At 37.9% G+C, this 12,259-nt stretch overlaps 2 protein-coding genes across 2 annotated transcripts; both read left to right on the top strand.

Annotated features, from left to right (window-relative positions):
* The first annotated feature begins 1,075 nt into the window (after window positions 1–1,075).
* Window positions 1,076–3,621, top strand: LOC142549086 (protochlorophyllide reductase-like). Its single transcript, XM_075657845.1, has 5 exons — window positions 1,076–1,230; window positions 1,371–1,460; window positions 2,059–2,590; window positions 2,830–3,188; window positions 3,291–3,621. The coding sequence occupies exons 1-5, from the start codon at window positions 1,177–1,179 to the stop codon at window positions 3,444–3,446; spliced, it is 1,191 nt and encodes a 396-aa protein (XP_075513960.1). The 5' UTR covers window positions 1,076–1,176; the 3' UTR covers window positions 3,447–3,621.
* Window positions 3,622–6,076: 2,455 nt separating this feature from the next.
* Window positions 6,077–11,815, top strand: LOC142549085 (conserved oligomeric Golgi complex subunit 1-like). The gene is made up of 6 exons (XM_075657844.1): window positions 6,077–8,680; window positions 8,984–9,181; window positions 9,569–9,843; window positions 10,461–10,640; window positions 10,844–11,018; window positions 11,234–11,815. Exons 1-6 carry the CDS (start codon window positions 6,449–6,451, stop codon window positions 11,372–11,374), a joined length of 3,201 nt encoding a protein of 1,066 aa, XP_075513959.1. The 5' UTR covers window positions 6,077–6,448; the 3' UTR covers window positions 11,375–11,815.
* The last annotated feature ends 444 nt before the right edge of the window (window positions 11,816–12,259 follow it).

The following is a 12,259-nucleotide window of genomic DNA, read 5'->3' as shown; positions in this document are numbered from 1 at the left end:
TTTTTTTGTTCAATACTTCAATATTTTGCAGCAATTTCACGTGAAGTCCGAAGAATTTCTAATCAGTCAATGAAATAATTTATTTAAATTTTATACACGCGTATTTTTTTATGAGTGTATACAATTTGTAGGAAGAAAATGAACATAACAAGTCATGTTATCTCAGGGCTTTATGATTGATTTTAATAGTTTGGGATTTTAAAAGATAATATTTTATATTTAAGAGATTTTATGTTTTAAGGTCTCCATTCGACTCGTTCACACCTCCAACATAGTCGAGAGCTGATTAGAATAGAATATTATTGCATAATGTATATTTCATTTCATTTATGTAAATATATAACATTTTATTATGTATATATTAAGCGTTTCTTTTTTTTTTCCCTCTCACAACCCGATCAATCATGCATAATCTTTTTTTTTATTATTATTTATAATGTAAAAATAAAATAATAAATAATCTAAACTCGAATTGAATCAAATCTTAATAAAAATTTAATACTTGAGTTCGGCTCGAATTAAATTTTTTCGAGCTCGATTCGAAACTCGAATATTTTAAATTTTTTTACTCGAGTTCGGCTTGAAGTGATAGTCAAGCTCGAGTTCGGTTCGAAATGTTCGAACATATTCGCAAGTTATTCAAATTATTTTCTGGACATTAAATTTCGAGAATGAAAGGTTTGAAAGCTTGAAAAGCCCGAAAAGCTAGAAATATATATATTTAATATATAATCATATTATATTAATAAAATATTATGGTTCGTGAGTTGCTCACGAACAATCGAACAAAGTAATTTTAGCTTGAGTTCGACTAAAAAAAATTCAAACATGATCGAATTCAGCTCGAATTCTATAAATTCAAATATTAAAAAAAATATTTATCCAATCAATTCGAAAAACTCGTGAAACTACTCGATTTATTTACAACTATAACCCAACTACGTTTTTAAAATAAAAATATCACTGAGCTATTTCTAAAAACATATCAATGAGTGAGAATCCAGCTTGAAGCGCTGATTGGACAAAATAAGGTAAAGTGGGCCATAGTCTTAAATGAGAATCCACACTTATCCCTTCTCCCAACATCCCAAGACGGTCTTCTCATAACTCCCCTGGGTAACACACACACTGAACCCACTCCAAAACACACTCACTAATCCTTCACTTAATTCAACAATGTCTCTCCAAGCAGCTTCCTTGGTTTCATCGACCCTTTCCATTCCGAAAGAGGTATACAAGATCCACTCGAATGGGGTTGAAATGCAGATTACTTTTCTTGTAATAATATACAGTTTATACCTGCAGAAGTTTATGGGTTGAAATTATAAACTATTGAAGTTTTTGTTGTGTTGTTGAATGAATTTTGGTAGAATAAGGCAAATGGTTTAAAAGAGACATCCCTTTTTGGAGCTTCGTTGCCACTCTCTCTTAAAGCTGAATGCAACTCTTCTTTGAACAAGGTAAATATATTATATATTTATTTTTGAAAATGGGTGATTTATAATGTCTTTTCATTGCAGTTTTGGAACAGTAAAATTACATCAAATCTTGTAGAAAGGATGATTCTTGGAATACTTTGATTTGGTAGATTGCTCTTCATTTTGGTAGTTGGAGGGTGCTATTGAAAAGATTGATTCTTGGCATGGAAGGGTGTCCTAGAAAGTAGGGTATTTTGTGGGTATGGAATTTCATAATTTATATATCTTGAGATTTTTTCAAATTACACCAACCCTTTATCGAAAATCATCTCTATTATCCAGAGTGATCCAACTATGTGGTAGTATACTACTCTTATCTTTATTTTTACGCTTAATTAGATAAAAATCTATATCTCTAATGTTCCTACAGCCCAAACATTTTGAACACTGAAACAGTCATTCCATTTGTTTTACTACCTGGATGGCTACGTTGGACAAATGTAATTGTAGCTTACACAGACTCAACAATGTCCTATGGAAACGGTGGTTACGAATTGATGTTATCCGAAAGTTGGATTCTTTTGTGGAAACATTTCGAATCTTTGTGGTTTTACTCGTAATGATGAAGTTAAGAATGCAGGAATTAAGAAAGAAGCTGGCAAATGGACCAATTAAAGCACAAACGATAGCCACAGCTCCATCCATCAATCAGGCTTCAACAGAAGAGAAGAAAACTCGGACCAAAGGCACCGTCGTAGTCACCGGAGCCTCCTCAGGATTAGGTCTTGCGGCTGCAAAGGCTCTTACCGAAACAGGAAAATGGCATGTTATCATGGCCTGCAGGAATTTTCTTAAGGCCGAAAAAGCTGCGAAATCCGTTGGCATTGCTAAAGAAGACTACACAGTCATGCATCTTGACCTTGCCTCTCTTGAAAGTGTCCGCCAGTTTGTTGATGCTTTTCGACTTTCGGATAGGCCGCTTGACGTGCTGGTTTGCAATGCTGCCGTTTACTTCCCAACTGCTAGAGAGCCGACATGTACTGCTGAGGGGTTCGAGCTCAGTGTTGGCACAAATCATCTTGGTCATTTCCTTCTTTGTAGGTTGCTATTGGAAGATCTGAAAAAATCAGATTATCCACAGAAGCGCCTCATTATTGTTGGTTCCATTACAGGTACTGCTCTGAGTTCATTTCACAGTCTTTCTGTTTTTTTCTTGGTTGAAATCAAGACCGAAGGTGTCTTGTCTCAATATGTGAGTCATCCTCATAATCGTGTTGCATTCCTCATTGACCGTTTGGCAAGATGCAAAGGATTTTTGTAGTTCTTAAGAATGATATTGCTTCACTGGTAATGAGTTTCATTCATTTGTAACGTCAAACACTTGAGTGATTTTTCTTTTTGCTCTTGATAGGTAACACGAACACCTTGGCTGGAAACGTGCCACCAAAAGCCAACTTAGGGGATTTAAGGGGACTTAGAGGAGGTTTGAATGGAGTAGGCAGCTCATCCATGATAGACGGGGGCGAATTTGATGGTGCCAAAGCCTACAAAGACAGCAAAGTCTGCAACATGCTGACTATGCAAGAGTTTCACAGGCGTTATCACGAGGAAACTGGCATTACCTTCGCATCGCTCTACCCTGGATGCATCGCTGAAACGGCACTATTCAGAGAACACATTTCACTTTTCAGGATTCTCTTCCCACCTTTCCAGAAATATATCACCAAAGGTTATGTCTCTGAAGCAGAAGCCGGACAAAGACTTGCACAGGTTAGTCAAAACACGAAGCCCAAGAAGCTGATTTTCATTCTCCATCCAAAGTCCCCCCAAAACTCACAAATATAAAAACTTAAACGTTATCTTGAAATTCAGGTTGTTAGTGATCCAAGCCTCTCAAAGTCGGGTGTATATTGGAGCTGGAATAACAACTCGTCGTCTTTTGAGAATACCCTCTCGAAAGAAGCCAGTGATGCTGAGAAAGCAAGTAAACTGTGGGAAATCAGCGAAAAACTCGTTGGACTGGCTTGATGCAGTTCCGAAATCCATCTGTTTTGGAGAATAGTTTTACATAGAGAAAGAAACTTCTGTTCTAAATTCAGTCTGTAAGAAGTGAAAATCCCATGTGGCAACTGCAATATTTGTTTTTGTCATTGTAATCAGCAGACCTGGATTCATGTTTGAATTTCAAATAACAGTTGGTACATGTCAAAATTCGCAGTGAAAGAAAAATATCTCGAAATTCAAGTTATGTCGTGGCTCTTCGGATTTAAGAATGGGTCCAAGAATTTAGTTGATATGCTACTTAAGCCATTCTGGCTCAGTCGAGGGGGTGATCGGTACTGTGCTCAACCATGCTGAATAGTGAATCAACCTCTAGCCTTGCTTCAATTTGAAAATGCAACGTCTGCAAATGAAACAAACTGCAAATGATACAATACAAGATGTACCAGAAACAAACTGAGAAGTTCACTCATCTTTGGACAAAATGGTGAGTACATCGTCCTCAGCAAAACTGAGAAGCTTATTCTTTCGATTTGCAAATTTTTTTCTATATTTATCTCTATATCAAATACATACTCTACGGTATATATTGATTATATATTCTAACTAATACTACAAATCAACTATATTAATGTTCAAGCGTGGTTACTTATCATTAAAAATTTAGTCCATTCTTCATAATACTATGTATCATATCATTATTTACACTAAATTTTATATATAAAAAAATAAAGGCCAGACATAACCTGCAAAATAATAGCAGTATGACCCAAGCTCGACTCTCTCACAAACCTGGTTCTTTAGTATCATAAAACAGAGGGGCAAAACATTGGCCCGAAATGCGAGAAAATAACTAGCCAACTAGTGATGAAATGAGGCTAGATCTTTCACACTTCCCCATGTACACTAACCACATGAACATGGACGGAAATTTTTCAACTCATCCCATTGAGACTTCAATTTCATGCAATCTAAGTCTAACATTGTGAGAGAGTAAGCAACTCACGTGGAAGCTCAAAAATTCAAGGACCATTGCTTTGTTGGAAGCGGACGCGAAGATCGTTTCAAATGTCAGAAGCACAATCAGAAAACATGATGCTTGTAGAGATCTCCTTAGTGACAGAATTGAGTAGCCATGAAATCACAATATTATTGTTGCGCGTCCAGGAAATGAGGAGGTTGTGAGACGTACCATAAGGTTTCGAGATAGATCCATCGATGAACCCCAGTTTGTTCTTGACTGAAAGTGCGGTCAACACCGGACAACTCCAAGACGCGTAATTGTCGCCAGTGAGAGGCTGAGACATCAGCGAGAGGCCCAGTCCATCACTATGATGTAGAAAATAAGGACTCAATGGATAATCAGTGATGGAACGGCCTTTAGACGGATTAGCGATTCCTGAAATGAACGACGCCATGAATGAGAAGAGAAATACAGGAAGCAGAAATGAGAAATCCAGCATAGATCGCAAGGCGGAGACCGAGATTACTTCAGATGGCACCACTCACAAGGACACCAGATATACTGACTTATCAAAGACGTGAAAAGTGACAAAGGCAGCAAAAGAGGGCCTTCTAGATGTTTTTGAACACCTAAATCAAGAATCAAAAGGCAATTGTAAGGCAGCCCTTCATTATCAACTAAATTCAGGAAGACATGCAGTACAATGAAAATTAAATTTCACAAAACAGCGGTTTGTAAAGAAAGGTGAAGAAAATAAAATGCACAAGGCTACACGCGTAAAGACAGTCAAGAAATAGAGTGAAAGGAAAATATATTCAACTATTGGATACATATGTTAACTCCATGGTATTTCTGGAATCTTACCAACTATAAAGTAATCTGTAAGAATTGAGATTCTTGGAGTAAAATATATGGCAAAAACTTGTGTGAGACGATCTCACGGGTCGTATTTTGTGAGACGGATCTCTTATTTGAGTCATCCGTAAAAAAATATTAATTTTTATGCTAAAAGTATTAGTTTTTATTGTGAATATCGGTAGAGTTGACCCGTCTCACAGATAAAGATTCGTGAGACCGTCTCACAAGAGATCTACTCAAAATCTATTTGTCCAACTCCTTCAAGAAAGGAAGGGACGAAACTCCTAAAAGTTTTCCTAACCCTTCTCTACACTGCCAGACTAGAAAATAACTCATTCGTTTTTATGTTCACTGAAAATTTAGGGTCCGATTCTAGCAAGCAATACTAATCCAGATGCAGGTTACGAATTTACTCCGAGCCTGAAATCACGAAGAAGACCATTAGAAGGGGATCGGGAGGATGTCCCGACGTAGCTTCTCCGACGCTCAAGTCAGAGACTGAGGATATAAGAGAAAAACAGCTAAACGTGCTGTTGAAAAATAATATAGTGAATATATATTAGACACTCAAACCTGATATTTAGATGTCTCATGTTTGATAACCATTGAATCTGTAATATCCAATAGGAGGATATCATTTATCCATTTGCCATAATTTGCAAAATGGGATGGTTTTCACATTATTTTATTTTGAAAAAACTTTTTTATTTAATTAATTTCTCCCCTCCCACCGAAAATATGGCCCAGCAAAATGTGGACAGGCCAGGCCCAAGACCGAACCAGCCCACAATTAAGAAGTGGCCTGTTCCCTGGCTCGGTTAAGCAAACATTTACGTTAAACCGGGCAGAGCTATGGCTGTCTTGTTTCCAAGCAACCGAACGATGCAATGCAAGCAACCAGAGAGCCTACAAATTCATCACACGACCACCGGCTTTGATTGTTGGCGGAATGAATGGTTTCCAGATTATGATTTCACTTCAGATTATGATTGAAGATTTCAGTTGTTAAAAATGAGATCAAGCGGAATGTGTTATTGGTATCAATCGACAAGGGTATCGGTGGCGTTCCGACTTGGGGAATTTCTGTTGCAATCCAGATATATTAATTTGACATGAGTTTGTTGCTCAGCAATAATCCAGCCAGGTTCGAAGTTTTCGCTATTGAGAGCAATTTTCTTTCATTTCTTTGTTTCAAAGCTCGTGGGAAATGGACGAAAATTTGTATTCTAGGGCGTCCGTGACCACCGCCACCGACGGAAGTCGATTGGGTATCAGTAGCGTCCCACGGAATCAGGATGCCGAGTCTTTGTTCCGGTCGAAACCCATCTCAGAAATCCGAAATGTTGAGGCTGCCACCAGGAAACAGATCCAGGACAAACGCGAGGAGCTCCGCCAACTGGTCGGGAATCGCTACCGTGATCTCATTGACTCTGCCGATTCCATAGTCCTTATGAAGTCATCCTGTGAGTCCATCACCGCCAACATTTCTACCGTACACAATGCTGTCCTCCACGCTCTCTCTTCCCCCTCTGATTCTCCCAAGTCGCCTTATGTCTCCTTTAACCCCGCCGGATCTCGTATTTATGGAATTGCCTACCGCGTCAAGTACCTGGTAGACACCCCAGAAAACATATGGGGCTGCCTCGACGAGTCCATGTTCCTTGAATCTTCTGCCCGTTACATTCGCGCAAAGCACGTTCATTTCAACTTGCTCAACTTAAAGGAAAACAAGAGTGTTCTCTCGAATTTCCCGTTGCTGCAGCACCAGTGGCAAATAGTTGAAGGTTTCAAAAGTCAGATATCGCAGAGGAGTCGTGAGAGATTGCTTGATCAGGCCCTTAATCTTGGAATCAAAGCTTATGCTGATGCATTGGCAGCTGTTGCCGTCATTGATGAACTAGAACCTGTACAGGTTTTGACTCTGTTTTTAGATTCGAGAAAATCGTGTATGTTCCAAAGGCTGGGTGCCTGTTGTCATAATTTCAATGCTGATAGCTCTGATTTAATATCAGTGTTCTGTGATGTTTTAAAGATAATTCAGGTTAGTGTAGGTCAAGTGGGAGAGTTATTTTTGCAAGTTTTGAATGACAAGCCTTTGTTCTATAAGACCATTTTGGATGCCCCTCCTGCTTCTCAGTTGTTTGGGGGAATACCGGACCCTGATGAGGAAGTGAGGCTTTGGAATTCCTTCAGGGATAAGTTGGAGACTGATATGGTACTACTAGTTGGGGATTTTATTTCCAAGACTTGTTCTGATTGGTTGAGGAATTGCGGTAAGGAGATCATGAGTAAGATTAATGGAAGATACTTGATTGATGCCATAGGCAGTGGGTATGAGCTTTCTTTGGCTGAGAAGTTGATTAGGGAGACTATGGATAGCAAGCAGGTTTTGGAAGGCAGTTTGGGGTGGCTGAAGAGTGTTTTTGGTTCTGAGATTGAGTTGCCATGGAAAAGAATCCGTGAGCTTGTCTTAGGTGAAGACTCGGACTTATGGGATGATATCTTTGAAGATGCTTTTGTTCAGAGGATGAAAACTATTATCGCCGTCAAGTTTGATGAATTAACTGATGTCGATGTAGCAAAGTCAGTTCAGTCCATCGTGCAATCTCCTGGTGATCACACTGATTCTGAAGCTTACATCAACGGATATCGGGACTGTGGCGGGGTTTGGTTCATGACGCCTGATGGTAAAAAGTCAAGTTCAATTCCTAGTTCAAAATCACAGCATTTCCAAGAAAATGATTTTTATAGATGTCTCAGTTCTTATTTTGGTCCTGAAGTCAGCCGAATCAGAGATATTGTGGACGGTCGCTGTCAGAGTGTTCTTGAAGATCTCCTCAGTTTCTTGGATAGTCCTAAGGCATCATGTAGGTTAAGAGATTTGGTTCCGCATGTGCAAAATAAGTGTTTTGATAGTCTATCAGCAATCTTATCACAGCTTAAGAAAGAGCTGGATCTGCTCTACTGTAACCTAAAAGACGAAAGAAAGGACGAGCAATCTGTGTCATTGCCTACAGTACAGGTCGAGAGATCATTATTTATTGGGCGACTAAGCTTTGCGTTTCAGAAGCACTCTAAACACATCCCTGTGGTCCTCGGTTCACCTAGGTTATGGCTGAATGAATTTATGACTGACATTATTACTCCATCCGCAAATGCTTTTAAGCATGCTGGGGCAACCATCGACTCACCAAAGGTCGACAGTCCTCGGAAAAGCATGCTTGATCCAAATAGAAAACATACTTCTCTTGCAACTGCTGCTTTATTTGGACTAGATGACAGGTTGAGCCCACAACTTGAAGAATTCAGACAAACAAACCAAGACCTTTGTGTTAGAGCCTACAATCTGTGGATATCATGGGTTTCTGATGAACTTTCAAACATTTTCACTCAAAATCTCAAACAGGATGATGCCATGAGATCAAGTGCTCCAGTCAGAGTAAGTGTTGTTTTTTTCTTGGAAACCTATTCTATTGTCTGCAAACCCCTCCATCTTTATTCTTGTGACTTTTATTCTAGAGCGCTTAGTGCATAAATATGGGCTCCCTTTTTTGCCATAGAGCACTTATATGCGTTCAATTCAATTATTTCTGTTTCTTTCTTCTTCTTCTTTTTATTTTGCCCACTTTTCATGATTATCTTTCAATTTCATGAAATTGAATGAAACATATGTTTCTTTAGGTAGATAGATTTAACAAGGACCAAAGAAATATGACGTTTGTCTCTAATAATTATTTGATAGGGTTGGGTGGAGACAGTAGTCAAGCAGCCAGAGCAGTCAAGTGAAGGCCAGTCAGAGATGAAGATATTTCTTCCTTCTATGCCTTCTCTATATGTGATCTCATTTTTATTTTATGCATGTGAAGAAGTTCATCGTGTAGGTGGACACGTTCTTGACAAGCAAGTGATGCAGAATTTCGCATCCAGATTATTGGATAAGGTATACAGTTTTCCTTTTATGGTTTCATATTCACCTCCGATGACTTGGCTTTAAACTCTTATGTTTTCATAATTGTTTTATTTATCTTTGGTAAGAAATCCGGTGAACTCTGCTGGAGGTCCTCTGCATATTGTGCTGACTTAGGCTGATGGTAAGCTAATGTATCTAGAGGGAACTGGATCTAGAATTTAATTAATTTTGCGTTGCAAGGGTGTGTGAAAATTGCATCTTCTCCGTGGAGACATTTTTTGTTCTCGCTTTTAGGTTTTGTGAATTAAATACATAAATGGATTTTAAAAAAAAATTTGGGATTGCAATGGAAATATCTCTTCTAGATCACTTTTTTTCTTAGTACGCATGAACATTGTTTTTGTTTTGCTTTCCTAGGTTATCGGGATTTATGAAGATTTCCTTCCTCTTGATGCTACTGGATCTCAAGTTTCGGAGAAAGGGATTTTGCAAGTTCTGTTGGATTTGAAATTTACTGCTGGCTGTTTATCTGGAGGTGATTTTCATGCAAATGAGGATTCATATAAAATTTCAAGAGTCGTATCTCCCTTTAGAAGGAAACAGGAAGCTCAAACTAAGTCAGTTATAAGCGAACGAGTGAATCACTTGGTAAATCGTATTTCGCAAAGACTGGATCCCATAGACTGGCTCACGTGAGTTCTTGGAAGTGGCTTTTATTCTTGAAGTGTTATAATTCATTAAGAACTTGACTTTGCATGACTGATGATAAAGTTTTTGTCAGAAAGTTCCCAGTTGTATATCTTAGCTGTTACGTGTTAACTCTAAATTTCTTTCACTAGTAATTTAGTTGGGGAAATTTTTTCATCACACTTCCCATTCATACTGTACCACACTTTTTTTTAATTTTGCTGTGGCTCTAATTAGTATGTAAGCTTTCTATAAAGGAGAAACTCCAAAAATGTTCCACTTACAAGCACAAATGTATAGAGAGCTCTCGATATTTTATTTGTTTGCTTTTCTTGTTGACTGCTAATTGTTACAATGTGAATTTATATATACGAACAAACCATAGACTATGGTGGTGGTGATATTTTAGGAGTCCAGTATTTCTTTTTTAGTCTAACCTGAATATATATGCTGCTCTAAGTTAGCATGGTTACATTGGCTTCGGAGTGGTTACCATTTTGGATTTGTTTTATATGTGTTATTTCTCTGTCTCTTCCGTCTTGAATATTTTTATATTTTATGCTGCTAAATATGCTGTGTTGTTGTTTTATTTTCATTTCTGATTTATTTTTACATATCTAAGGTATGAGCCATATCTCTGGGAGAACAAGAGGCAGGCATACGTGAGACATGCTGTCCTCTTTGGGTTTTTTGTGCAACTTAATCGAATTCATGTGGACACCGTGCAGAAGCTTCCCTCTAATTCCGAATCAAATCTAATGCGCTGCTCAGCAGTACCTCGTTTCAAGTATCTTCCCATCAGGTGAGCACCAGAGGAAAAAAAAGTAAGGTTATGTTGTTTGTTAGTATGTTTTCATCAACCTTGAATAGGCTGGACATAATTTTTTACTGAATCTTATTATATTGATTTATCATAATCTGTTTGACATTGTCGGCTTGGATCCATTTAAAATACTTGTCTTGTTTGCATGGTGGATGTTCTCAAGCTTTGCATTTGTTCTCCAGTGCTCCTGCGTTGTCCGCAAAGAATGCTGACAGGGCATCTGTATCAACATCTCTGGATGATGTTTACTCCAGAAATTCATGGAGAAGTTACAAAAATGATGAAATATCTCGAAATAACGATGATGAGAACTCGAGTTTAGGGGTGGCTGCACCATTTTTGAAGTCTTTCATGCAGGTATATAATTTCTATTCCTTGCAATTTCTATACATCTTATATTGTCTAATAATGCTTGGTAACCGAAACTCTGGTGTCACCAATCATTTTGACTATATATCCATTGGTTAAAATCTGATTATGTGTTGGCTTTTCGCTGTCTGGTTCAATTTTGTAATATGTAGTTGTGCATTAGATATAACTACAAGCCTTTGTGCCCTCAATTATATCTTCAGGTTGGTAGCAGATTCGGGGAGAGCACACTGAAGTTGGGATCCATACTAACGGATGGGCAAGTGGGCAGGTTTGGTGACATATTACCTTCCCAAGCTGCTGGACTACTTTCATCATTCACCACTTCAAGATTAAATTCTTGATCCTCAAAACTACGAGAAATTCTTGTATCTTTAATCGTTCCCGTGTCGCATTTTTTGGAGATTAGCCATGGGATGAAGAAGGGAAGTATGTGTTTGATACCGTAAAAGATACATGCACCACATTCGTGTACCGAGAATTCCTTGTCACGCACACGACTTGAGAGGATAAACCACAAAATGAGAGCCTTTCCCCCAATCCTCATCTCCTAAGTTGGGTAACATGATGCCTAAATCTGAAGTTCCCGCGACGAAATCTGTGACCAATTCACGTGAATTAGAATTGAATTGAAAGTGTCACTTGCTAATATAATGTTTGTGTGGGATGTGGCCTTTATCCCATGTTTTCTGACCAAAATATTTGGACCTTCTTATTCATTGGTCTATGCCCAACATTGACTGGGGGTGGGGCCTTTTGCGCCCATTTATTGTGAAAGTGAGCATAATTTTCACGTAACAAATAAAATAACATATGTATTCATAGTGGTAACTTATATTTCGTGGTAAGAAAATTGTACATAAATAAATAGATTTTTTAATTTATATATATTATAATTATGTGTTTCAAATATAAAGGGTTATTTCATCTACTAACTTAAAAATACAGATTTTGTCGTTTTAAGGGACTTAATAATATTGTTTGGATATTATATTACAGATAAGAGGCAAGTATAAACTTTTACAAGTAACACAAGAAAAGTATTTAATAAGACCAAGTCCAATTCAGATATGATATTAATAGTAGATATTTTGTGTGGTGGTCTTACATATTTGTATTTTTTATGTCACGCTCTCGAGACCGGGGTTAGTCGACACTGACGTTGCTCAACAATCACATAATCGTCAAACAACAAGTCTCATAGTACAATATATATCAAAACCAGTTTA

Source organism: Primulina tabacum, chromosome 6 (assembly GCF_025594145.1).
Source record: "Primulina tabacum isolate GXHZ01 chromosome 6, ASM2559414v2, whole genome shotgun sequence".
Taxonomy (NCBI): domain Eukaryota; kingdom Viridiplantae; phylum Streptophyta; class Magnoliopsida; order Lamiales; family Gesneriaceae; genus Primulina; species Primulina tabacum.
This window is presented reverse-complemented; position numbering and strand designations above follow the sequence as displayed.